Source organism: Pseudoliparis swirei, chromosome 24 (genome assembly GCF_029220125.1).
Source record: "Pseudoliparis swirei isolate HS2019 ecotype Mariana Trench chromosome 24, NWPU_hadal_v1, whole genome shotgun sequence".
Classification (NCBI taxonomy): domain Eukaryota; kingdom Metazoa; phylum Chordata; class Actinopteri; order Perciformes; family Liparidae; genus Pseudoliparis; species Pseudoliparis swirei.
Window position 1 is genome coordinate 221,507 of NC_079411.1, and position 25,647 is coordinate 247,153.

Sequence of the window (25,647 nt, forward strand, 5' to 3'; positions counted from 1 at the left end):
TTATTATATTATTATATTGTTATCTTGTTATATTATTATTTTGTTATATTATTATCTTGTTATATTATTATATTATTATATTGTTAGTTATATTATATTGTCTTCTCAGGTTTTCCTCACGCAGTTGTTTATTTTGTCCACTTGGTGTCGCTGTTCACCTTTTGTATGCGTTGTATATTAATCTTCATGGTTTGAACATACTTGAGATAATCTCGGTTTAAAGTCTTCTTGTCGAGCTCTAGACCAGTTGGAGGACATGGTCATGTGACCATGTGAGGTGAATAATATACAATAAAAGCGTGTCTCCTTTCACAATAAAAGCGTGTCTCCTTTCACAATAAAAGCGGGTCTCCTGCTCTTGATATGGTTTGCAGGTGCTGACCGCCTCGGGGACGCGCTCTGAGGCGCGCCCCCGGCTGAACGGCACCTCCCACTCCCCTCAGCCCGTTTAAAGCGCGCGCCTCCTCCGCATCGCTGCGCGCTGTAGTCGGACGCACGCGAGACAGGAGGACACTTTGGGGTCTGTGGACACGCGCGCAGAGGACTGGGACAGGCCGCGCACGCGCACAGACTGGATACCAAGCACGGCGGGGTTTGGGGAGAAGCTGCTCGTGCGCATTCCCGCGGACTTTGGATAACTTTTACAAGGTGAGCTCATGAATGCGCGTGGCTGGTACTCCGGGAGGGGGGTCCCTGTTGACCTATAGATCCTATAGACCCCGTAGACCCCGTAGACGGCTCCTCCTGGACCCGGTGCTGATCGATCCAGTTCCTCTCGCGGACGCACGGGTCTCTATCTCGGGTCAGGATCGGACGCGCGCCCCATGCGCGTACATGTGGAGCTCCGTAGAGAATGTTTACCCTGCCTCTCTCTCTCTCTCTCTGTCTGTCTGTCTTCAATTTGACGATTTGTTGCTTTTACATTTTTTACTGATATTAAATCAATCTATAGATGAGAATAAAGGATCAATAGAGGATCAATAAGGGTTCTCCCAGAAAGAGACAAATCAAACATTCCTGACTCGCTGTCTCAGAGATTTAATCAGTGGCGGTTCGTCCATAGGGGGCGCTAGTGCGCCGCCCCTCTTAAAATTTGTAGATGAAAAAATAAAAAAATAAAAAAAAAAATCCTGTCAAAAAACATTATATACCAAATCATTTAAATAGTAAATATACCGTGTTGACGTGCTAAATGTGTGTGGGAGACCGTCAGCCTGTCAACAACCACTTAAGTTAATGTGAAAAAAATATAATATATCGCCATTATCACGGAGAGAAGCCCCTCCCCTTTTCCGAGGCGATCTAACGTGTGTGTGCGGCATCGAGAAAACATTTCAGTCGTTTCGGCAAGGACGGCTTCTCATTGGCGGATGAAACGTGATTCCTTGGGTCGCAAAAATGTGCGCTCATTGGCCAATGACATCGTTTTATTATTTCACGTGACTGGACTATTCGGCAGATCAGAGACGTATCGTTCCCTCAGCCAGAGAGCTCCACGGAGCTACGGGAGCAGGCTGCTAGCGGAGCTGTTAGCTGGAGGCTCAGTGAGTAATGCTGTTTACTTTCCCCTGTCTGTTGGTCCAAAGGGACTGAAACTCTCTGGACTACAACGGGGGGAGGGATCTAAAGAGCTGCAGACAAGTGGAAAGCACCAATGTTAACGCAGTTATCTAGCTAAGAGCATGGAGCTAACTCGCTAACAGCCTGAAGCTAACCCTGTTTACAGTCAGCAGAAGGAGACCGAACTGCATCGAAACACAACGAAGAAGTTCTGAAAAACAGACACATTCCCTCCAGAATAATGGAAACAGGTTACAGACATGATGACTTTAACCAGAGTAAAGTGACCACTTTAAAGAGAGGAGCTACTTGTCTTTACAGTAGTGGGTCTGCTCTGTCACCCAATGTAACATGTGATCTCTTTCTGACTCTATTCTGAACCTCTTTCATGTGACGGTGAAACTCTTTTATTCTGCAAACCTCTGAAACCCAACCCCATGTTCCTTAAAGCTGCTCTGAACCTCTCATGCCCAACGTTACAGTGTGTTGATAGTGTTGAGGTCATGACACCATGACAATAATCACACACACACACACACACACACACACACACACACACACACACACACACACACTAGGGGTGAGGGGGTCCTGCTTGTGGAGGTCTTTGTAGGTGTTGAGGATCTTGAACTGGATTCTTTGCTGTATGGGGACCAGTGGAGCTCTGAAGGTCTGGGGGTGTGGTCTCTAGTGGACTGGGGGGTGTGGTCTCTGGTGGACGGGGGTGTGGTCTCTAGTGGACTGGGGGGTGTGGTCTCTAGTGGACTGGGGGTGTGGTCTCTAGTGGACTGGGGGTGTGGTCTCTAGTGGACTGGGGTGTAGTCTCTGGGACGGTGTGGTCTCTAGTGGACTGGGGGGGGGTGGTCTCAGTGGACTGGGGGGTGTGGTCTCTGGTGGACTGGGGGGTGTGGTCTCTAGTGGACTGGGGGTGTGGTCTCTAGTGGACTGGGGGGTGTGGTCTCTAGTGGACTGGGGGGGTGTGGTCTCTGGTGGACTGGGGGGTGTGGTCTCTGGTCCCCCCAACCCCCCAGGGAGGCTTTAGGGCTGCTACTCCGTCACGAACCCATGACGCCTCCTCCTCCTCCTCTTCCTCCACCTGCTCCTCCGCCGCCGCCTCCTCCTCCTCCTGCTCCTCCTCCGCCTCTTCCTCCTCCTCTCCTCATCCTCTCCTCTCTCCTCCTCTCCTCATCCTCTCCATCTCTCCTCCTCTCCTCTCCATCTCTCCTCCTCTCCTTGTCCTCTCCTCCTCCTCCTCTCCTCTCCTCTCCTCTCCATCTCTCCTCCTCCTCCTCTCCATCTCTCCTCCTCTCCTTGTCCTCTCCTCCTCCTCCTCTCCTCCTCCTCTCCTCTCCTCCTCCTCTTTTATCCTCCTCCTCATCGGAGGACAAAGGTTCATGAGTTCTTTTCATTCCCTCTCACAGTTCGACATGCTGCAGTGCATTGTGGGTATTAACAGAGCCAGCTGTGTGTGTGTTCCGTTTCGTGTCACGGTGACAGCGATGTTTAACTTTCATCATGCCGAGAACCTGGTCCTCTATAGACCTAGTCCTGGTCCTCTATAGACCTAGTCTAGTCCTGGTCCTCTATAGACCTAGTCCTGGTCCTCTATAGACCTAGTCTAGTCCTGGTCCTCTATAGACCTAGTCATGGTCCTCTATAGACCTAGTCCTGGTCCTCTATAGACCTAGTCCAGTCCTGGTCCTCTATAGACCTAGTCCTGGTCCTCTATAGACCTAGTCCTGGTCCTCTATAGACCTAGTCTAGTCCTGGTCCTCTATAGACCTAGTCCTGGTCCTCTATAGACCTAGTCTAGTCCTGGGCCTCTATAGACCTAGTCCTGGTCCTCTATAGACCTAGTCCTGGTCCTCTATAGACCTAGTCCTGGTCCTCTATAGACCTAGTCTAGTCCTGGTCCTCTATAGACCTAGTCCTGGTCCTCTATAGACCTTAGTCTAGTCCTGGTCCTCTATAGACCTAGTCCAGTCCTGGTCCTCTATAGACCTAGTCTAGTCCTGGTCCTCTATAGACCTAGTCCAGTCCTGGTCCTCTGTAGACCTAGTCTAGTCCTGGTCCTCTATAGACCTAGTCCTGGTCCTCTATAGACCTAGTCCAGTCCTGGTCCACTATAGACCTAGTCTAGTCCTAGTCCTCTATAGACCTAGTCTAGTCCTGGTCCTCTATAGACCTAGTCTAGTCCTAGTCCTCTATAGACCTAGTCTAGTCCTGGTCCTCTATAGACCTAGTCCTGGTCCTCTATAGACCTAGTCTAGTCCTGGTCCTCTATAGACCTAGTCCAGTCCTGGTCCTCTATAGACCTCAGTCCAGTCCTGGTCCTCTATAGACCTCAGTCTAGTCCTGGTCCTCTATAGACCTAGTCCTGGTCCTCTATAGACCTAGTCCAGTCCTGGTCCTCTATAGACCTCAGTCTAGTCCTGGTCCTCTATAGACATAGTCCAGTCCTGGTCCTCTATAGACCTAGTCTAGTCCTGGTCCTCTATAGACATAGTCCAGTCCTGGTCCTCTATAGCCCTAGTCTAGTCCTGGTCCTCTATAGACCTAGTCCTGGTCCTCTATAGACCTAGTCCTGGTCCTCTATAGACCTAGTCCTGGTCCTCTATAGACCTAGTCTAGTCCTGGTCCTCTATAGACCTAGTCCTGGTCCTCTATAGACATAGTCTAGTCCTGGTCCTCTATAGACCTAGTCCTGGTCCTCTATAGACCTAGTCCTGGTCCTCTATAGACCTAGTCTAGTCCTGGTCCTCTATAGACATAGTCCAGTCCTGGTCCTCTATAGACCTAGTCTAGTCCTGGTCCTCTATAGACCTAGTCTAGTCCTGGTCCTCTATAGACATAGTCCAGTCCTGGTCCTCTACAGACCTAGTCCAGTCCTGGTCCTCTATAGACCTCAGTCTAGTCCTGGTCCTCTATAGACCTAGTCCTGGTCCTCTATAGACCTAGTCCAGTCCTGGTCCTCTATAGACCTCAGTCTAGTCCTGGTCCTCTATAGACCGAGTCTAGTCCTGGTCCTCTATATACCTAGTCCAGTCCTGGTCCTCTATAGACCTCAGTCTAGTCCTGGTCCTCTATAGACCTCAGTCTAGTCCTGGTCCTCTATAGACCTAGTCTAGTCCTGGTCCTCTATAGACATAGTCCAGTCCTGGTCCTCTATAGACCTAGTCTAGTCCTGGTCCTCTATAGACATAGTCTAGTCCTGGTCCTCTATAGACCTAGTCTAGTCCTGGTCCTCTATAGACATAGTCCAGTCCTGGTCCTCTATAGACCTAGTCTAGTCCTGGTCCTCTATAGACATAGTCTAGTCCTGGTCCTCTATAGACCTCAGTCCAATTCAATTCAATTCAGTTTATTTGTATAGCCCAATTTCACAAATTACAAATTTGTCTCGGAGTGCTTTACAATCTGTACACATAGACATCCCTGCCCCAAAACCTCACATCGGACCAGGAAAAACTCCCAAATAACCCTTCAGGGGGAAAAAAAGGGAAGAAACCTGGAGGAGAGCAACAGAGGAGGATCCCTCTCCTAGGATGGACAGATGCAATATATGTAATGTGTACAGAAGGACAGATTTAGAGTTAAAATACATTCAATGAATATGACAGAGTGTATGAATAGTTCATAGTAGGCATATTCCACGATGGAGACCTCCACGATCCATCAGGCAGATGGCGGTGGGGAGGAGGAAGGAGTCTCAACAGGACAGTGGCGTAGTCATGAGCAGGAATTCCACGACCCAGACGATCCATCAGGCAGATAGGATCTATGCCGTCTCATAGGGTCCGATGACCCCATGAGACGTAAAGTCAAAAGGACTTCCGGGGAGAAAGCAGAGTTAGTAACGTGTGATTGAGAGATGAAAATTCATCCTTAAGGAGAGAAAAAAAGAGGAGATAGGTACTCAGTGCATCCAAAAACGTCCCCCGGCAGCTATAAGCCTATAGCAGCATATCAAGGGGCTGGACCAGGTGAACCTGATTCAGCCCTAACTATAAGCTCTGTCAAAGAGGAAGGTCCTGTCCTGGTCCTGGTCCAGTCCTGGTCCTCTATAGACCTCAGTCTAGTCCTGGTCCTCTATAGACCTAGTCCAGTCCTGGTCCTCTATAGACCTCAGTCTAGTCCTGGTACTCTATAGACCTAGTCTAGTCCTGGTCCTCTATAGACATAGTCCAGTCCTGGTCCTCTATAGACCTAGTCTAGTCCTGGTCCTCTATAGACCTCAGTCCAGTCCTGGTCCTCTATAGACCTCAGTCTAGTCCTGGTCCTCTATAGACCTAGTCCAGTCCTGGTACTCTATAGACCTAGTCTAGTCCTGGTCCTCTATAGACATAGTCCAGTCCTGGTCCTCTATAGACCTCAGTCTAGTCCTGGTACTCTATAGACCTAGTCTAGTCCTGGTCCTCTATAGACATAGTCCTGGTCCTCTATAGACCTAGTCCTGGTCCTCTATAGACATAGTCTAGTCCTGGTCCTCTATAGACATAGTCTAGTCCTGGTCCTCTATAGACCTAGTCCTGGTCCTCTATAGACCTAGTCTAGTCCTGGTCCTCTATAGACATAGTCCAGTCCTGGTCCTCTATAGACCTCAGTCTAGTCCTGGTACTCTATAGACCTAGTCTAGTCCTGGTCCTCTATAGACCTTAGTCTAGTCCTGGTCCTCCTGGAGGAGCTCACAGACCATCAGCTGATCACATGCATGTAGACGGGCCTGAACTCCTTTGTGTACTTCTGACTCGACACGCTGGGAGGTCAGAGGTCAGGTTGAGCTGCAGGGTACCACCCCTGAGGGGGTTGGGTTTCATGAAGAAGTGTCAGAGGGTTTGAATCCTCATCCTCTGCCTCTCTGCGTATCGAGGTGATTAACGCCGACCCCGTTGTGTCTCTCGTGTGTTCCAGAGATGAAGAGCGGCGCCATGCTGCCGTACGTCCTGCTCCTCTTCCTCTCTCCTGGCCCGGCGGCGTCCTCTGACTGCCCGGCCGACTGTTCCTGCCTGAGCCAGGACTCCATATTCTGCATCCAGCGACGCTCCGGCCTGGTGCCCCGTGTGCCCGCCGCCACCCGACAGCTCTACATCTTCCAGAACGGCATCGACACGTTGACCCGAGAGGACTTCCAGGGCCTCGGGGACCTGGAGCTGTTGGATCTGAGCCAGAACGAGCTGGCCCAGATTCCAGGCGGAGCGTTTGAGATGCTGTCCAAGCTGAAGAACTTGGACCTGTCCTCCAACCACATGGCCCACATCTCCAAAGACAGTTTTTCTGGGTTGGTCCAGCTGGAGAGGCTCTATCTCCACGGCAACCGCATTCAGAAAATCGATCCGGAAGCTTTTGACGGTTTAGAGATGCTCCTGGAACTGAAGCTCCAAGGAAACCAGCTCAGCGCTCTGCCGTCCCTTCGTTTCCAGAGACTTCTGCTTCTAGACCTCAGCCACAACCACATCCCAACACTGGGACCCTCAGACCTTCAGACCCCCCATCTGGAGGCCCTTAAGGTGGCCTCACTGGGGCTTACCGCTTTAGATGAGGGCCTGATCGCTTCTCTGGGGAACCTCCATGAGCTGGACATCTCCACCAACCAGTTCACGGAGGTGCCCCCGGCCCTGAAGCAGGACTCTCTCAAGGGGCTAATCAAGCTCAGCCTGGCTGCCAACCCATTGGGCGAGCTCAGGGTGGAGGACCTCCAGAAACTGAGTGGGCTTCAAGAACTGGATCTCAGTGGACTTAATCTCCAAGGATTTTCCCAGAGTTTCTTACAGACCTTCCCAAGGTTGATGCACCTGACTGCAGCGGAGAACCCTTTCAACTGCCTGTGCCCGTTGGCCTGGTTCCCTGCTTGGCTGACGGAGAAGGAAGTGGCTCTCGGGAGGCCCGAGGAAACCAGATGTCACTTCCCGTTAGTGAATGCTGGGAAGATGCTGTCAGCGCTGGAGCACAAGGACTTTGGGTGTCCGCCGACCACCACCGCGATGATGGGCTCCCCCATTGGAAGTACTCCGGTTCCCCAGGTGCCCACCACATCTCCAGATACCATCCAGACCGACGCCATTCCTCCTCCTCCTCCAGCCAGTGAGGCAACCGCCTCCTCAAAGACAGACGGCGCTCCTTCACCAGAACCTCCCGTCTCCCCCAGCGCCGCCAGCGGGGAGCTGGGGGAGACGGGGGGGCACACCTGCCTACCGAACATCTGCCTCAATGGGGGCGCCTGCCACGTGGATCCACTGGGTCCGCTCGGCTGTCTGTGTGCGTTGGGAACTTCCGGTCTATACTGTGAAAACGTGGACGAGGTTCCCGAGACGCCGAAACCGTCAGCGACGGCGGTTTCGCTCGCTGCCCCCGTGATGCCGGCGGAGCTGGAGACGCTCAGCGCCCGGCAGGTGACCTCCACGTCCATCCTGCTGGACCTTCACCGCTTCATCGAGACGCGGCCACACATCCGCGGCATCAGGTTGACCTACCGTAACCTCTCGGGGCCGGACCGCCGGCCCATTATCCTGAGTGTCCCGGCGACCTACCCCGAGTACACCCTGCGGGGGCTGAGACCCAACTGCACCTACTCGGTGTGCGCCAGTCCCCTGGGGGAGCGAGCAGGCTCCAGGACCAACGGCTCCGTGGAGACCGGGTCGTGTGCCGAGGCTCGCACCGAGGGGCTGCCGCTGGCGTCCTCGGAGTCCCGGGTGGAGGCGCAGAGCCCGCTGACCTACACGCTCATCCCCACCGTGGCGGCGCTGGCCCTGGTGATGGGGTTGGCCGCGGTGGCCGGGGCGATCGTCTGTGTCCGAAAGAGGAAGCGGTCCAAGGCGGGGCTGCAGCCGGGCCCGGTGGACCCGGTGGAGCTGGAGGGGATGAAGGCCTGCCTGGAGAACGGGGGAAACGGAACACTACTCCAGAAACCGCCTGAGGTCGACCGCTGCCGCGCGCCGCCGTCGGTGCAGCACAGCGGGGGCTCGGGCCGCGAGTCAGCCGCGATGCCGGGACCGCCCGACAGCAACGGAGCGCCCGCCAAGCCTTCGTATTTCTAAGATGAGCTGAGTCAGAACCCTCCTCTTCACCACAACACCAGAGACAGCAGACGGGTCTGAGACGCTGGAGGGTGAACACCAGGATGGGTTCTGCCATCGGAGTCGAGGGGGAACCAAGTGGACTAGAGGGGTGTTCCTACATCTGGAACTCTTTATCTGTTTCTATAAATAAATGAAAAGGTGAATGATTGTGATCCTGTCTGGAGGGAAGTGGTTCACTGGAACCAGCACATGTATTCAACGTATCTGGACCGCCCCCCCCCCCCCCCCCACCGGGGGGATGAGGACTTGCACTGAAAATAAAAAGTTGTTTTTCAGACGCACGAAGAAGTGAAACAACTAGAAGAGTCTGACTTTATTCTAAGGAACAGTTTCCTTACCGCGGGAGTCTTCATGTCAACAGATCCCCCACAATGCCCCACGCCCTGTGTGTGTGTGTGTGTGTAGACTGTTCTGCCTGTTTACAGCCAACCAGACTGTGACATGCAGTTATTTGTTCTCTGGTCTGGGAATGATCCCCAGCTGGAGCTGAGCCTCGCGGACCGCACCACGAACACAGCCTCAGGTAGTCCTGGTTCAGGTAGTCCTGGTTCAGGTCTGCTGGTCCACCCTGTCAGTATCACTCCTCCGGAAGAGGGGCAGCGTGTGAGGACCTGATGGTCGGGAGCCTCTGGGGTTCCTGTTGTTGTTTTGTGTTTATTTGTTTATTTGCGTCAGTTTTACATTTTGTGTCTTTGCCAGAAAAAGCTGAGAAAGTATTAAAATCCTGAAATCTGCCAGAGTTTGTGTCCTTCATAACGAGAGGAGGAGGAGGATCTGCGGCGTGAGGTCACCAGGACTCCGCCCACTTCTCATCTCCGGTTCTGAAGAAGTTCCTCAAGAACAAACCCAAATGAGCCGTTCCTCCCCTTCTTCACTCAGGAATGCTTTCTGAAGACGATCTTTAAACTCAAGTGAAGTCTGAAGTAGTCTCACAAACACAGTTCCCTCATGACAGAACCACAGAACCGGGCCTGAGCCCCAGCTGGTTGGTCCTTTGAGTGTTTTCTAAATCGAGAGCCTTTCTGGGCGTGGCCTCTAGAACTGAGCCTCGAGAGCTGAGCCTCTAGAGCTGAGCCTCTCTTTAGGACTCAGCAGAACGGTTTTGGGCGTGGACCCGAACGTCTCATTGGGAGAAGAACCCGCTAAGAGAGGGACACCTGCACCCCCAGCGGTTGGACCACAGGGGATCCAGGTCTGACCACAGGGGGTCCAGGTCTGACCACAGAGGGTCCAGGTCTGGAAGACCTTCACAGCCCATTGGGCTTCTCCTTTAAACTCCTCCGGCTGCTGAGAGAAAATGACGAAATGGGGGAAAGTAAGCAGGCAGGGGGGGGGGGGGTATTTACACAATCTGGTTGTAATGAAAGTCGGCTGGAAGGGAGAGATGATGTAGAGGAAAGAGAACGGGACCAAAGACTGAACCTGGTAATGGTTTAAACGTGTGTGTCTCTGTGTGTTTAATAAACTTTCTCTTTCTGTCCATTCTTATCGTTGCAGCTTAGTGTTTCCCCCCCCTCTCTCTCCCCCCTCTCTCTTCCCCTCCCCCTCTCCTCCTTATTCCCTCACTTTTCCCCTTATTTTCTTCTCCCCCTCTTAACTTTCATGACACTCCCCTGGAGCTCCGGCGCCCACGCTTTCCCCACCACACACACACACACACACACACACTGATTGAAAGCAGGAGGTTTCGACAGGAAGTTATTTAAAAAAAGTTATTTGGGTCTTTTCCCCATTTAGTTGACGAGCTGTCAATCAAACTAAAAACAACAACAATTAGAGAGAGACAGAGAGACAGGGAGAGGCTCTCTTGACTGTTTGTTCAGTGTCTCTGATATGAATAAACAAACATAATAACAACAACAACAACACATGTGACATAAAGCAGGTGACTGATGTCAGAGGGCTTTACTATGTGTACACTCACCTGACCTTTGACCTCACATCGGATCAGGAACAACTCCCAGGACCAGCAGGTCCAATGGACCCTCTGAGACGTGAAGTCACAAGGACTCAGGAGAGGAAGCAGAGTTAGTAATGTGTGATGGAGAGAATTCATCCATAAGGAGAGAGGAGAGGAGAGAGGAGCTCAGTGTATCCTAAGCGTCCATAAGGAGAGAGGAGAGAGGAGCTCAGTGTATCCTAAGCATCCATAAGGGGAGAGGAGAGAGGAGCTCAGTGTATCCTAAGCATCCATAAGGAGAGAGGAGAGGAGCTCAGTGTATCCTAAGCATCCATAAGGAGAGAGGAAAGGAGAGAGGAGCTCAGTGTATCCTAAGCGTCCATAAGGAGAGAGGAGAGGAGAGAGGAGCTCAGTGTATCCTAAGCGTCCATAAGGAGAGGAGAGAGGAGCTCAGTGTATCCTAAGCGTCCATAAGGAGAGAGGAGAGGAGAGAGGAGCTCAGTGTATCCTAAGCATCCATAAGGAGAGAGGAAAGGAGAGAGGAGCTCAGTGTATCCTAAGCGTCCATAAGGAGAGAGGAGAGGAGCTCAGTGTCTCCTAAACGTCCATAAGGAGAGAGGAGCTCAGTGTATCCTAAACGTCCATAAGGAGAGAGGAGAGGAGCTCAGTGTATCCTAAACGTCCATAAGGAGAGAGGAGAGAGGAGCTCAGTGTATCCTAAGCGTCCATAAGGAGAGAGGAGAGAGGAGCTCAGTGTATTCTAAGCATCCATAAGGAGAGAGGAGCTCAGTGTATCCTAAGCATCCATAAGGAGAGAGGAGAGAGGAGCTCAGTGTATTCTAAACGTCCATAAGGAGAGAGGAGAGAGGAGCTCAGTGTATTCTAAGCATCCATAAGGAGAGAGGAGAGGAGAGAGGAGCTCAGTGTATCCTAAGCGTCCATAAGGAGAGAGGAGAGAGGAGCTCAGTGTATCCTAAGCGTCCATAAGGAGAGGAGAGGAGCTCAGTGTATCCTAAGCGTCCTTAAGGAGAGAGGAGCTCAGTGTCTCCTAGAGGAGTTTTTGAGTCTCATAATAATCATATCTTTAAGACGTCTCCTTGAAGGTCGTCAGGAGGTCAGAGGTCAGAGGTCAGGAGCCTCACATGAAGTCCCAACATGTATTTGAACTCCTTCACATGAAGTCACAGCCACCAGAGGGGGCGTGTCCTCGGGTCACCACCTGACCGGTACTGTCTCTTTAAGATGCTGAGCGGTGGTCCAGGTCTCTGGTGACCCCCCTCTGGACCCAGTTGGTGGTTCTGGACTCTGGGCATTGCTCAAAGGTTCAGAGGCAGACGTGTAACAACAAGAGTCTCCAGAACCTCCTCATTCCTCGAGGTCAGACCCGGCGTGAGGAACAGCTGAGTCAACAGAACCTCCTCCGGCCCAGAATGCAACACACACGTCTCTCATCCCCATCACGTCCTTTACTCCCACGTTCTTTTTGTTCAGAACGTGATGCATTCAAGTACACGATGTGCAACCTGCAGGGCGGATAGTCCTCTGTTAAGGGCTCCTCTGGTTGTATAGAAGTCTATGCTTCATGTGTTAAAGCTGCATTCTCTCTCCTGACCACCAGGGGGCGACTCCTCTGGTTGTATAGAAGTCTATGCTTCATGTGTTAGAGCTGCATTCTCTCTCCTGACCACCAGGGGGCTCCTCTGGTTGTATAGAAGTCTATGACTCATGTGCTAAAGCTGCATTCTCTCTCCTGACCACCAGGGGGCTCCTCTGGTTGTATAGAAGTCTATGACTCATGTGCTAGAGCTGCATTCTCTCTCCTGACCACCAGGGGGCTCCTCTGGTTGTATAGAAGTCTATGACTCATGTGCTAAAGCTGCATTCTCTCTCCTGACCACCAGGGGGCTCCTCTGGTTGTATAGAAGCTGCATTCTCTTATAACCCTCATGTTTATCCTCCTCCAGGTTTAATCTGGACGATGATGTCATCAGTCTCACTCCCTCTCCCCTCCGGCTCCTTCCTTCACTGAACTCCCAAAGCGCGATGAAGAAATGTCCAAATGCTGAGCCAGACCCCCGGTCTCTCCTGCCAAAACACACACACAGGCTGCACGTCTCAACGCCCAACAGGAGGCACCGAAGCTGGGGAGAACCTCGTGATGATGTCGCCCCCTGGTGGTCAGGAGAGAGAATGCAGCTTTAACACATGAAGCATAGACTTCTATACAACCAGAGGAGCCCCCTGGTGGTCAGGAGAGAGAATGCAGCTTTAACAAATGAAGCATAGACTTCTATACAACCAGAGGAGCCCCCTGGTGGTCAGGAGAGAGAATGCAGCTTTAACACATGAAGTATAGATTTCACACACATTTCATTTCATTTGCTCTGCACTCATACACACACTTTGCTTTTTGCACTCTGTCTATATTTAATATTTTTTGTATTTGTTCTGTCAGTGTTGTTGTGTGTTGTGTATGCATGTGTTGTATATTTATTTACATATATATTTAGTTTTGTATTTTACTTGTATACTTCTATATCTTTCATCCCTGTTTCTTATATTTTGTGTTTTGTTTTTATTCTTGTGTGTTGCTGCTACTGTCACAACAAATTTCCCCTTGGGGATTAATAAAGTATATATCTATCTATACAACGAGGAGTCTCCCCCTGGTGGTCAGGAGAGAGAATGCAGCTTTAACACATGAAGCATAGACTTCTATACAACCAGAGGCCCCTGGTGGTCAAGAGAGAGACTGCAGCTTTAACACATGAAGCATAGACTTCTATACAACCAGAGGAGTCGCCCCCTGGTGGTCAGGAGAGATAATTTTATTATTTTGCCGGTGTGAAATGCATTCTGGGATATCAGCTGGCCAGAGTACGCACAAGTGTCCTCTGATGCATTCTGGGTAAAATGGGAGGATCAAGTCACATCGGGTATTTTGACTGAAGCGAGAGAAGACGACTGAAGTGGAACACGAAGGCGACGAGAACAGAGCCTGAGAAATAAACGTCTCGCGTGACCTCGCGACCTCGCATTGTGGTCTTCATGGGGAGCTCCTCTGCTCCTCCTCCTCGCTGCAGGAGGCCTTCACCTCCTTCTGGCTTCAGACTTGGACTCATATTTCTGTTCACTATATCCTTTGGATGCATCTTCACTTGGTTCCTAAGCCGAAGGTTCCTCGTTCCCTCCGTCCTTGTCTGAGGAGCGAGGAGACCCTTTCAAAATAAAAGCCCTGCAGAGCCACGAGGACCTCAGAACCAGACACACGCTGACGTCTGTGATCATTTATTTGTCTCGTCTTGTTTCGACAGTAATAAATAATAAACCTCTTCTCTTCAATCATCTCGACACATTCGGTTCAACGTTTATGAAATAAAACATTTTGACTGAAGCCTTCGTCACACAGGATGTGTTCAGGGACCGTCGGACAGATGAGAATCTGCTTCTGGCTGACGGAGGGTGCAGTTTAGAAAACGTGTTTCACATCCGACCAGGGGGGGGTGTAGATGTGCGTGTAGATGTGTGTGTGTGTGTGTGTAGATGTGTGTGTGTGTAGATGTGTGCGTGTGTGTGTGTAGATGTGCATGTGTGTAGATGTGTGTGTGTGTAGATGTGTGTGTGTGTGTGTGTGTAGATGTGTGCGTGTGTAGATGTGTGCGTGTGTGTAGATGTGTGTGTGTGTGTCTGTTCTTCCTGCAGCTCGGTTTCCAGGTTTCTCCCTAGAAAGAAGAACGTCAGAAGATGAAAACTTTAATTTCCCACATTTTATGAATCATTGAACGTCTCAAATACGTTGAGTTGTTCCTCAAAGTCCAAAAAACAATTAACATTAAACATAATTAACATCGAAGATCATCAACATAACTTATTGTGTTTCTGAAGACCAGATTCTGGTCACAGTTCTGGCTTTTCAAAATAAAAGTCCTGCTCCTCTGAACCAAACAATATATTTAAAACAATAGAATTCATAATTATCTCAAAAGAAATGACGTAAACAGTATGAAACATGCAGTCAACAAAGTTAAAGAAATGATTCTTATTGGTCAGATGTATGAACCTCTACATCTTGGTCTTCATCTCACCTGCAGCTCCTCATGTGAACATCTTCTTCATCTTGGAGAGGAAGCCTCCCTCTTCCTCCTTCCTCCGCTCCTCTTCCTCCTCGGAGTCGGTGGACTTGGTCCCAGAACCGGACGATCTGGCGCCCCCTGCCGGACACAGACACGCGCTGCATGTTTAACCTCCCGTGAGCCGTGTAGCCGGCAGGAGGCTCTGGCGCCCCCTGCTGGCCACCGCGCGCACTGCGTGTGACCGACCTGCGCGCGGCTCCAGCCCGCTCACCGAGCCGGACACGAGCAGCTCGTCCTCAGCGAAGCTCAGCAGCAGAGCGCGCTGCCGGGGGGTCAGCTTCCTGTGGGCCAGAGACCACATCAAGACCTGACCACACGTCAACATCTGGACGCCATCTCTACTTCACGTGACGCTCAGAAGACGGTCTTATTGAACCCTCCGGACCGTTGGGGGACCAGGTCTTACTTGGGGACCCGGATCTTGACGTGGGCGTAGTGGTCCCCGGAGCCGGAGCCGCTCACCCGGCGGATCCCTTCGCCCTGGAGCCGGATCACCTGGTCAGCCGGACAGCTGGCGGGGATCTGAGGACACTTTACCAGATTACACCTGAAGGCACCATGAGCACGCCGTCATCTACCTTCAGTACTCGTGTTCACTGAGCGGAGCCTGAAGGCACCATGACTCACCAGCATGCTGATGGTCCGGTGGAGGCCCGGCGCCGTGGCGGTTCCTCCCAGGACGGCCTGAGCCACCGAGATCATCACGTCGGAGTGGATGTCCACTCCACTGCGCCGGAAGACCGGACTCCTCTGGACCTTCACCAGGGTTAGGGTCAGAGGTCTCGCCAGGGTTAGGGTCAGAGGTCTCGCCAGGGTTAGGGTCAGAGGACTCGCCAGGGTTAAGGTCAGAGGACTCGCCAGGGTTAGGGTCAGAGGACTCGCCAGGGTTAGGGTCAGAGGACTCGCCAGGGTTAGGGTCAGAGGACTCGCCAGGGTTAGGGTCAGAGGACTCGCCAGGGTTAGGGTCAGAGGTCTCGCCAGGGTTCGGGTCAGAGGACTCGCCAGGGTTCGGGTCAGAGGACTCGCCAGGGTTCGGGTCAGAGGACTCGCCAGGGTTAGGGTCAGAGGTCTCGCCAGGGTTCGGGTCAGAGGACTCACCAGGGTTAGGGTCAGAGGTCTCACCAGGGTTAGGGTCAGAGGACTCACCAGGGTTAGGGTCAGAGGACTCGCCAGGGTTAGGGTCAGAGGTCTCGCCAGGGTTCGGGTCAGAGGACTCGCCAGGGTTCGGGTCAGAGGACTCGCCAGGGTTAGGGTCAGAGGACTCGCCAGGGTTCGGGTCAGAGGACTCGCCAGGGTTAGGGTCAGAGGACTCGCCAGGGTTAGGGTCAGAGGTCTCGCCAGGGTTCGGGTCAGAGGACTCACCAGGGTTAGGGTCAGAGGTCTCACCAGGGTTAAGGTCAGAGGACTCGCCAGGGTTAGGGTCAGAGGACTCGCCAGGGTTAGGGTCAGAGGACTCGCCAGGGTTAGGGTCAGAGGACTCGCCAGGGTTAGGGTCAGAGGACTCACCAGGGTTAGGGTCAGAGGACTCACCAGGGTTAGGGTCAGAGGTCTCGCCAGGGTTAGGGTCAGAGGTCTCGCCAGGGTTAGGGTCAGAGGACTCGCCAGGGTTAGGGTCAGAGGACTCGCCAGGTTTAAGGTCAGAGGACTCACCAGGGTTAGGGTCAGAGGTCTCACCAGGGTTAGGGTCAGAGGACTCACCAGGGTTAGGGTCAGAGGACTCGCCAGGGTTAAGGTCAGAGGACTCGCCAGGGTTAAGGTCAGAGGACTCGCCAGGGTTAGGGTCAGAGGTCTCGCCAGGGTTAAGGTCAGAGGACTCACCAGGGTTAGGGTCAGAGGTCTCACCAGGGTTAAGGTCAGAGGACTCGCCAGGGTTAGGGTCAGAGGACTCGCCAGGGTTAAGGTCAGAGGACTCGCCAGGGTTAGGGTCAGAGGTCTCACCAGGGTTAGGGTCAGAGGACTCGCCAGGGTTAGGGTCAGAGGACTCGCCAGGGTTAGGGTCAGAGGACTCGCCAGGGTTCGGGTCAGAGGTCTCGCCAGGGTTAGGGTCAGAGGACTCGCCAGGGTTAGGGTCAGAGGACTCGCCAGGGTTAGGGTCAGAGGTCTCGCCAGGGTTAGGGTCAGAGGTCTCGCCAGGGTTAAGGTCAGAGGACTCACCAGGGTTAGGGTCAGAGGACTCGCCAGGGTTAAGGTCAGAGGACTCACCAGGGTTCGGGTCAGAGGACTCACCAGGGTTCGGGTCAGAGGACTCACCAGGGTTAGGGTCAGAGGACTCACCAGGGTTAGGGTCAGAGGACTCACCAGGGTTAAGGTCAGAGGACTCACCAGGGTTCGGGTCAGAGGTCTCACCAGGGTTGGGTCAGAGGACTCACCAGGTTCGGGTCAGAGGACTCACCAGGGTTCGGTCAGAGGACTCACCAGGGTTAGGGTCAGAGGACTGCCAGGTTAGGGTCAGAGGACTCGCCAGGGTTAAGGTCAGAGGACTCGCCAGGGTTAGGGTCAGAGGACTCGCCAGGGTTAGGGTCAGAGGACTCGCCAGGGTTAGGGTCAGAGGACTCGCCAGGTTTGGGTCAGAGGTCTCGCCAGGGTTAGGGTCAGAGGACTAAGCAGGGTTCGGGTCAGAGGACTCACCAGGGTTAAGGTCAGAGGACTCGCCAGGGTTCGGGTCAGAGGACTCGCCAGGGTTAGGGTCAGAGGACTCGCCAGGGTTAGGGTCAGAGGACTCGCCAGGGTTAGGGTCAGAGGACTCGCCAGGGTTAGGGTCAGAGGACTCACCAGGGTTAGGGTCAGAGGTCTCGCCAGGGTTAGGGTCAGAGGACTCACCAGGGTTAGGGTCAGAGGACTCGCCAGGGTTAAGGTCAGAGGACTCGCCAGGTTTAAGGTCAGAGGACTCACCAGGGTTAGGGTCAGAGGTCTCACCAGGGTTAGGGTCAGAGGACTCACCAGGGTTAGGGTCAGAGGACTCGCCAGGGTTAAGGTCAGAGGACTCGCCAGGGTTAAGGTCAGAGGACTCGCCAGGGTTAGGGTCAGAGGTCTCGCCAGGGTTAAGGTCAGAGGACTCACCAGGGTTAGGGTCAGAGGTCTCACCAGGGTTAAGGTCAGAGGACTCGCCGGGGTTAGGGTCAGAGGACTCGCCAGGGTTAAGGTCAGAGGACTCGCCAGGGTTAGGGTCAGAGGTCTCACCAGGGTTAGGGTCAGAGGACTCGCCAGGGTTAGGGTCAGAGGACTGCCAGGGTTAGGTCAGAGGACTCGCCAGGGTTCGGGTCAGAGGTCTCAGCCAGGTTAGGGTCAGAGGACTCGCCAGGGTTAGGGTCAGAGGACTGCCATGGGGTTAGGGTCAGAGGTCTCGCCAGGGTTAGGGTCAGAGGTCTCGCCAGGGTTAAGGTCAGAGGACTCGCCAGGGTTAGGGTCAGAGGACTCGCCAGGGTTAAGGTCAGAGGACTCACCAGGGTTCGGGTCAGAGGACTCACCAGGGTTCGGGTCAGAGGACTCACCAGGGTTAGGGTCAGAGGACTCACCAGGGTTAGGGTCAGAGGACTCACCAGGGTTAAGGTCAGAGGACTCACCAGGGTTCGGGTCAGAGGACTCACCAGGGTTAAGGTCAGAGGACTCACCAGGGTTCGGGTCAGAGGACTCACCAGGGTTAAGGTCAGAGGACTCACCAGGGTTCGGGTCAGAGGACTCGCCAGGGTTCGGGTCAGAGGTCTCGCCAGGGTTAGGGTCAGAGGACTCGCCAGGGTTAGGGTCAGAGGACTCGCCAGGGTTAGGGTCAGAGGTCTCGCCAGGGTTAGGGTCAGAGGTCTCGCCAGGGTTAAGGTCAGAGGACTCACCAGGGTTAGGGTCAGAGGACTCGCCAGGGTTAAGGTCAGAGGACTCACCAGGGTTCGGGTCAGAGGACTCACCAGGGTTCGGGTCAGAGGACTCACCAGGGTTAGGGTCAGAGGACTCACCAGGGTTAGGGTCAGAGGACTCACCAGGGTTAAGGTCAGAGGACTCACCAGGGTTCGGGTCAGAGGTCTCACCAGGGTTAAGGTCAGAGGACTCACCAGGGTTCGGGTCAGAGGACTCACCAGGGTTCGGGTCAGAGGACTCACCAGGGTTAGGGTCAGAGGACTCGCCAGGGTTAGGGTCAGAGGTCTCGCCAGGGTTCGGGTCAGAGGACTCACCAGGGTTAGGGTCAGAGGTCTCACCAGGGTTAGGGTCAGAGGACTCGCCAGGGTTAGGGTCAGAGGACTCGCCAGGGTTCGGGTCAGAGGTCTCGCCAGGGTTAGGGTCAGAGGACTCGCCAGGGTTCGGGTCAGAGGACTCACCAGGGTTAAGGTCAGAGGACTCGCCAGGGTTCGGGTCAGAGGACTCGCCAGGGTTAGGGTCAGAGGACTCGCCAGGGTTAGGGTCAGAGGACTCGCCAGGGTTAGGGTCAGAGGACTCGCCAGGGTTAGGGTCAGAGGACTCACCAGGGTTAGGGTCAGAGGTCTCGCCAGGGTTAGGGTCAGAGACTCACCAGGGTTAGGTCAGAGGACTACATGAGGTTAAGGTCAGAGGACTCGCCAGGTTTAAGGTCAGAGGACTCACCAGGGTTAGGGTCAGAGGTCTCACCAGGGTTAGGGTCAGAGGACTCACCAGGGTTAGGGTCAGAGGACTCGCCAGGGTTGAGTCAGAGGACTCGCCAGGGTTAAGGTCAGAGGACTGCAGGTTAGGGTCAGAGGTCTCGCCAGGGTTAAGGTCAGAGGACTCACCAGGGTTAGGGTCAGAGGTCTCACCAGGGTTAAGGTCAGAGGACTCGCCAGGGTTAGGGTCAGAGGACTCGCCAGGGTTAAGGTCAGAGGACTCGCCAGGGTTCGGGTCAGAGGTCTCACCAGGGTTAGGGTCAGAGGACTCGCCAGGGTTAGGGTCAGAGGACTCGCCAGGGTTAGGGTCAGAGGACTCGCCAGGGTTCGGGTCAGAGGTCTCGCCAGGGTTAGGGTCAGAGGACTCGCCAGGTTAGGGTCAGAGGACTCGCCAGGGTTAGGGTCAGAGGTCTCGCCAGGGTTAGGGTCAGAGGTCTCGCCAGGGTTAAGGTCAGAGGACTCGCCAGGGTTAGGGTCAGAGGACTCGCCAGGGTTAAGGTCAGAGGACTCACCAGGGTTCGGGTCAGAGGACTCACCAGGGTTCGGGTCAGAGGACTCACCAGGGTTAGGGTCAGAGGACTCACCAGGGTTAGGGTCAGAGGACTCACCAGGGTTAAGGTCAGAGGACTCACCAGGGTTCGGGTCAGAGGACTCACCAGGGTTAAGGTCAGAGGACTCACCAGGGTTCGGGTCAGAGGACTCACCAGGGTTAAGGTCAGAGGACTCACCAGGGTTCGGGTCAGAGGACTCGCCAGGGTTAGGGTCAGAGGACTCACCAGGGTTAGGGTCAGAGGTCTCGCCAGGGTTAGGGTCAGAGGACTCACCCTGAACGTGATGAGGATCTCGGTGATCCCGACCGCCATGCGGACCGCCTGCCCGTCCTCCACTCCTGAGAGGAGACGTCAGAACCAACTTGACCACGCCGTCGTAATAATATTGTTGATCAATAACATTCTGTGTAGAAACTAAATGTCCAACGCTCTGCTTGGACCTTGAACCTACCGGCCGGCACCGGCACCGTGAGCGTCTGCCTCTTCTTGGTGAGGCCGGAGCCTCGGCACAGGGCGCACGGCGTGTTGATGATGGTTCCCTTCCCGCCGCAGCGGCGGCAGGCGCTGCGCATCGTGAAGGGGCCGGTGCTCACCGTCTCCTGCAGGAAGTGAAGCTCAGCCACACAGGAAGTGCGGCTCAGAGCCACAGCGCCCCGTGTGGCCCCACCGTGCCGGTGCCGCTGCAGTAGTGGCAGTGGGCGACCCGGGTCCCCGGCTCGTTGGCCCGGCCCTCGCAGCGCGGACAGGAGTCGTCCAGGTTCACCGCCAGCGGCTTGGCGGCGCCGAGGGCCGCCTCCGAGAACGTCAGCTCCATCACGAACTGAGGAGGGAACCGACACGTCGCTTAGCAACCGGTCCACCGGCGGACACTCGGACCTGAAGCGGGGCGGACCTCGGGCCGCCGGTCGAACATGTGGTGGACGTCCTTGAAGCCCCTCCCTCCCGTGAACTCTCCAAAGATCTTCCTGAACAGCTCCTCGGGGTCCACAGTGGCCCCCCCGGCCCGGTGGTACTGCTGCCGGCCGGCCGACCCGGCCCGGCTCGGGTCCAGGCCCGCCACCCCGTACGTGTCGTACTGCCTCCTCTTCACCTCGTCACCCAGCACCTGTTGGGTTGGAGCGACAGCATCAATGATCCCTCTGGAGCACCGTGGACCGCTTCAGGTTCTGCTTCAGGTTCTGGTTCAGGTTCTGCTTCAGGTTCTGCTTCAGGTTCTGGTTCAGGTTCTGGTTCAGGTCTACCTCGTAGGCCTCGGCCAGCTGGGTGAACTTCTCCTGGGCCGCCGGCTCCTCTGGGTTGGTGTCCGGGTGGAACTTCTTAGCCAGCTGTGAGACGGAAGGTATTAGAGCATTGGTCCCCACACTTCTTCCTGAGGAACACGGAACGTTTCCCTGGTCTGCTGGAGGGGGGGGGGGGGGCTGCAGACAGCGTTTAACGGAGCGGAGCAGCGCGCGCTCTGATCGCTCTTTTAATGAAGTATCGATACTAACAATATGCTAAATCACATCGTTTTTAACGTACGGTACTTTGTTAGCATCGCTTCCCACCGTTCAGCAGCGTGACAGCAGCAGATGTAGCGGACTAACATTCAAGCTAACCTAGCTTCCCAAACGCTGTGGACATCTGAATGCTGATTGGCCGAGACGCGACACGTCCATCAAAGATGTTCTATTGTTTAGAGCACCACTTCACATTTTCTCCGCGTCTCACTGCAATCTCAACGGCAGCAGGTGAAAAAAATAATGAATCGGAACGCGTCTCTGGTATTGTTCAGGGGGCGGGGCCAAATGTGGAGGCGGGCCGGATCCGGCCCACGGGCCGTAGTTTGGGGACCACTGTATTAGAAGATGAGGAGAGGGGGAGGAGCTCTAATGGATAAGAGGGGGAGGAGCTCTACTGGAGGAGAGGGGGAGGAGCTCTAGTGGAGGAGCTCTACTGGAGGAGCTCTAGTGGAGGAGAGGGGGAGGAGCTCTAGTGGAGGAGCTCTACTGGAGGAGCTCTAGTGGAGGAGAGGGGGAGGAGCTCTAGTGGAGGAGAGGGGGAGGAGCTCTAGTGGAGGAGCTCTAGTGGAGGAGCTCTAGTGGAGGAGAGGGGGAGGAGCTCTAGTGGAGGAGCTCTACTGGAGGAGCTCTAGTGGAGGAGAGGGGGAGGAGCTCTAGTGGAGGAGAGGGGGAGGAGCTCCACCGGAGGAGAGGGGGAGGAGCTCTACCGGAGGAGAGGGGGAGGAGCTCTAATGGATAAGAGGGGGAGGAGCTCTACTGGAGGAGAGGGGGAGGAGCTCCACCGGAGGAGAGGGGGAGGAGCTCTAGTGGAGGAGAGGGGGAGGAGCTCCACCGGAGGAGAGGGGGAGGAGCTCTAATGGATAAGAGGGGGAGGAGCTCTACTGGAGGAGAGGGGGAGGAGCTCTAGTGGAGGAGAGGGGGAGGAGCTCTAGTGGAGGAGCTCTACTGGAGGAGCTCTAGTGGAGGAGAGGGAGGAGCTCCACCGGAGAGGGGAGGAGTCACCGGAGGAGAGGATGAGCTTCCCAGTGAGGAGAGGAGGAGTCAATGATAAGAGGAGGAGCCCAGGGAGGAGAGGAGGAGCCCAGGAGGAGCCTCACTGAGGAGCCTAGTGGAGGAGAGGGGGAGGAGCTCTACCGGAGGAGAGGGGGAGGAGCTCTAGTGGAGGAGAGGGGGAGGAGCTCTAATGGATAAGAGGGGGAGGAGCTCTAGTGGAGGAGAGGGGGAGGAGCTCTAGTGGAGGAGCTCTACTGGAGGAGCTCTAGTGGAGCAGAGGGGGAGGAGCTCCACCGGAGGAGAGGGGGAGGAGCTCTAGTGGAGGAGAGGGGGAGGAGCTCTAATGGATAAGAGGGGGAGGAGCTCTACTGGAGGAGAGGGGGAGGAGCTCCACCGGAGGAGCTCTACGGAGGGCTCTAATGGATGAGGAGGAGCTCTACTGGAGGAGGGAGGGCTCACGGAGGAGGAGGCTCTACGGAGAGGGAGGAGCTCTAGGGGAGGGGGGGGGGAGGAGCCCCACCGGAGGGGAGGGGGAGGAGCCGGGAGGAGAGGGGAGGAGCTCTACGGAGGAGGGCTCTGAGTGGAGGGGAGGAGCTCTACCGAGAGAGGGGAGGAGCCGAGGAGGAGCTCTACGGAGGGAGGGAGGAGCTCTGGTGGAGGAGAGGGAGGCTCCACGGAGGAGGAGCTCTACCGGAGGAGAGGGGGAGGAGCTCTAGTGGAGGAGAGGGGGAGGAGCTCTACCGGAGGAGAGGGGGAGGAGCTCTAGGACCTGGTAGTAGGCCTTCTTGATGTCCTTCTGCGCCGCGCCGCGGGCGACCCCCAGCACCGCGTACAGGTCCTGCTGCCGGGCCCAGCTGCTGCTGTGGAAGCGGCGGCAGGAGATCCCACCGGGAGCCCTGGAGCCTGAAGGGGACATCAGGACGAACATTCACAAGTGATCGGCTGAGCCCCATTGGTCACAGCTGGTAATCAATAATCAATAACAAGGTCCAAGAGGTTCACATTCCCGCCCTCAGCGTGTGACGTCAGCAAGAAACATGAATGACATTAAAGCTCCACACTGAGACAGGAGATATCAACCAATCGAGGACGGCTAGTGACGTCACTGTGCCTGATGCTACCAGCTAGCTCACCTGCCGGTGCTCCCAATGTCACGGCACTTCCGGGCCCCACCGCGCTCCGGGCCCCCGCCGCTCCTCCCCGGTGTGTCCGCGGCGTGGAGGCCGAACACACCGCCGCTTGTCCCGCGGAGACATCCAGCAAACCGGCGCAGCGGAGTCCCGACGGCCAGCAGCGCGCCGCCAGCCGGGCCGCGGGGGACGCCATTTTAACACGTCACGTGCGGTCTGCGCATGTGCGGCATGCTATCTGAATCAGTTAAAGTCACAGTACACATTTCATGGATAAGTACTTTATACACCTCAAAGTACTTTATACACCTCAAAGTACTTTATACACCTCAACGTACTTTATACACCTCAACGTACTTCATACTGTACTCCAGAGGTACATGTCGTACTTTATACTGTTCTAGAGGTAAATGTCGTACTTTATACTGTTCTAGAGGTAAATGTCGTACTTTATACTGTACTAGAGGTACATGTCGTACTTTATACTGTTCTAGAGGTACATATCGTATATACTGTACTAGAATTTTTGTGTCTCGTACTTACTGTTCCTAGAGGTTACATGTCGTGCTTTATACTGTTCTAGAGGTACATGTCATTCTTTATACTGTTCTGGGGTACATACAGTACTTTATACTGTACTGAAGTGCATCGTTCTTTATACTGTTCTAAATTTACATATATTTTATACTGTACTAGAGGTACATGTAGTACTTTATACTATGCCTAAATTACATGTCGTACTTTATACTGTTCTAGAGGTAAATGTTACTTTATACTGTACTAAATTTATGTCGTACTTTATATATATTCAATTTTGTCATTCTTTATACTGTACTAAATTTTGTGTAGTACTTTATATACTGTATAATTGTATTGTATACATTCTAGAGGTAAATGTGTTTTATACTGTACTAGAGGTACATAGGTACTTTATACTGTTCTGGGTACATGTCGTACTTTATACTGTACTAGAGGTGCGTATGGGCGCTATACTGTTCTAAATTTACATGCGTGCTTTATGCTGTTCTGGGGTACGTATGGTACTTTATGCTGATATAAATTTATGTTGTACTTTATACTGTTCTAGAGGTACTGTCATTCTTATACTGTTCCTAGAGGTACATGTAGTACTTTATACTGTACTAAATTTGTGTCATTGCTATACTGTTCTGGGGTACATGTAGTACTTTATACTGTACTAGAGGTATGTGGTACTTATACTATTCTAGAAATTGCATGTAGTACTTTATACTGTTCTATAGAGGTATGTTGTACTTTATACTGTTCTAAGTACATGTCACATTCTTTATATATTCTAGAGTACATGTAGTGCTATACTGTACTAGGTACATGTCATGCTATACTGTTCTAGAGGTACATGTCGTACTTTATACTGTTCTAGAGGTACATGTCATTCTTTATACTGTACTAGAGGTACCCCAGGGTCCTAAAGACCTGCGCCACCCAGCTGTCTGGTGTCCTGCAGCGCCTCTTCACCCTCAGCCTGAGGCTGGGGAAGTCAGTGCTGTGGAAGGCGTGCGTGCCTGGTCCCTGTCCCAGAAGTCAACACCATCTGGCCTCGACTACCGTTGAGTCGCCCTCACCTCCCATGTGATGAAGGTGCTGGAGGCTGGTCTTGGCAGCAGCCCTACTCCGGCCGCCCAGGTGATCGCTGGACCTCTGCAATTTGCTTCCCAGCTCGCGCGGAGTGGGCAGCGCCATCATCTACCTGCTGCAGGCTCAGTCGCACCTGGATGGAACGGTGTCTCTGTGAGAGTCGCTGCTGACTTCTCCAGTGCATTTAACACCACATCCAGCCACTGCTGCTGAGTGAGAAGCTGAGTGGCAGTGTGGGCCGTCCACCATCTCTGGATCATGACTACCTCACAGGAGGCAGACCACAGTTTGACTCAGAATGGGCCGTGTGTGTGCTGGTGGTGGTCAGTGATGTTCCGGGCCCACAGGGAACTGTTCTGTCTCCTTCCTCTTCACCCTGTACACAGTGACTTCCAGTACAACACGGTCATGCCATCTGCAGAAGTATAAGTGACTCTGCAGTGGTCGGGTCTCAGCAAGATGGACGGAGGAGGTACAGGAGCAGTGGTGGCGACTTTGAAGTGGACCGATGAGAACCACCTGCGGCTGAGCGTGTGAACCAGAGAAGATGACTTCAGGAGGAAAGCGACCGCTCCTACACC

General features: G+C 54.0%; 2 protein-coding genes across 4 annotated transcripts; one reads left to right on the top strand and one right to left on the bottom strand.

Moving 5' to 3' along the window:
* The first annotated feature begins 463 nt into the window (after positions 1-463).
* Positions 464-13,188, top strand: LOC130190760 (vasorin-like). 3 transcript variants are annotated; one of them, XR_008831031.1, is made up of 2 exons: positions 464-648; positions 12,501-13,188. XR_008831031.1 is itself a non-coding variant. In XM_056410344.1 (2 exons), the coding sequence occupies exon 2, from the start codon at positions 6,474-6,476 to the stop codon at positions 8,592-8,594; it is 2,121 nt and encodes a 706-aa protein (XP_056266319.1). In that variant the 5' UTR covers positions 464-648; positions 6,472-6,473; the 3' UTR covers positions 8,595-9,370. The 3 variants fall into 3 exon arrangements, 2 of the variants coding, with proteins under 2 accessions (XP_056266319.1, XP_056266320.1); XM_056410344.1 differs by lacking the exon at positions 12,501-13,188 and adding an exon at positions 6,472-9,370; XM_056410345.1 differs by lacking the exons at positions 464-648; positions 12,501-13,188 and adding exons at positions 1,157-1,544; positions 6,472-9,370.
* Positions 13,189-13,808: 620 nt separating this feature from the next.
* Positions 13,809-23,660, bottom strand: LOC130190762 (dnaJ homolog subfamily A member 3, mitochondrial-like). Its single transcript, XM_056410346.1, has 12 exons — positions 23,453-23,660; positions 23,089-23,222; positions 21,066-21,149; positions 20,717-20,929; positions 20,492-20,644; positions 20,276-20,423; positions 20,098-20,162; positions 15,297-15,425; positions 15,076-15,191; positions 14,856-14,950; positions 14,622-14,747; positions 13,809-14,258 (listed from the first exon to the last, which is right to left on the bottom strand). Exons 1-11 carry the CDS (start codon positions 23,643-23,645, stop codon positions 14,632-14,634), a joined length of 1,446 nt encoding a protein of 481 aa, XP_056266321.1. The 5' UTR covers positions 23,646-23,660; the 3' UTR covers positions 13,809-14,258; positions 14,622-14,631.
* Between the last annotated feature and the right edge of the window lie 1,987 nt (positions 23,661-25,647).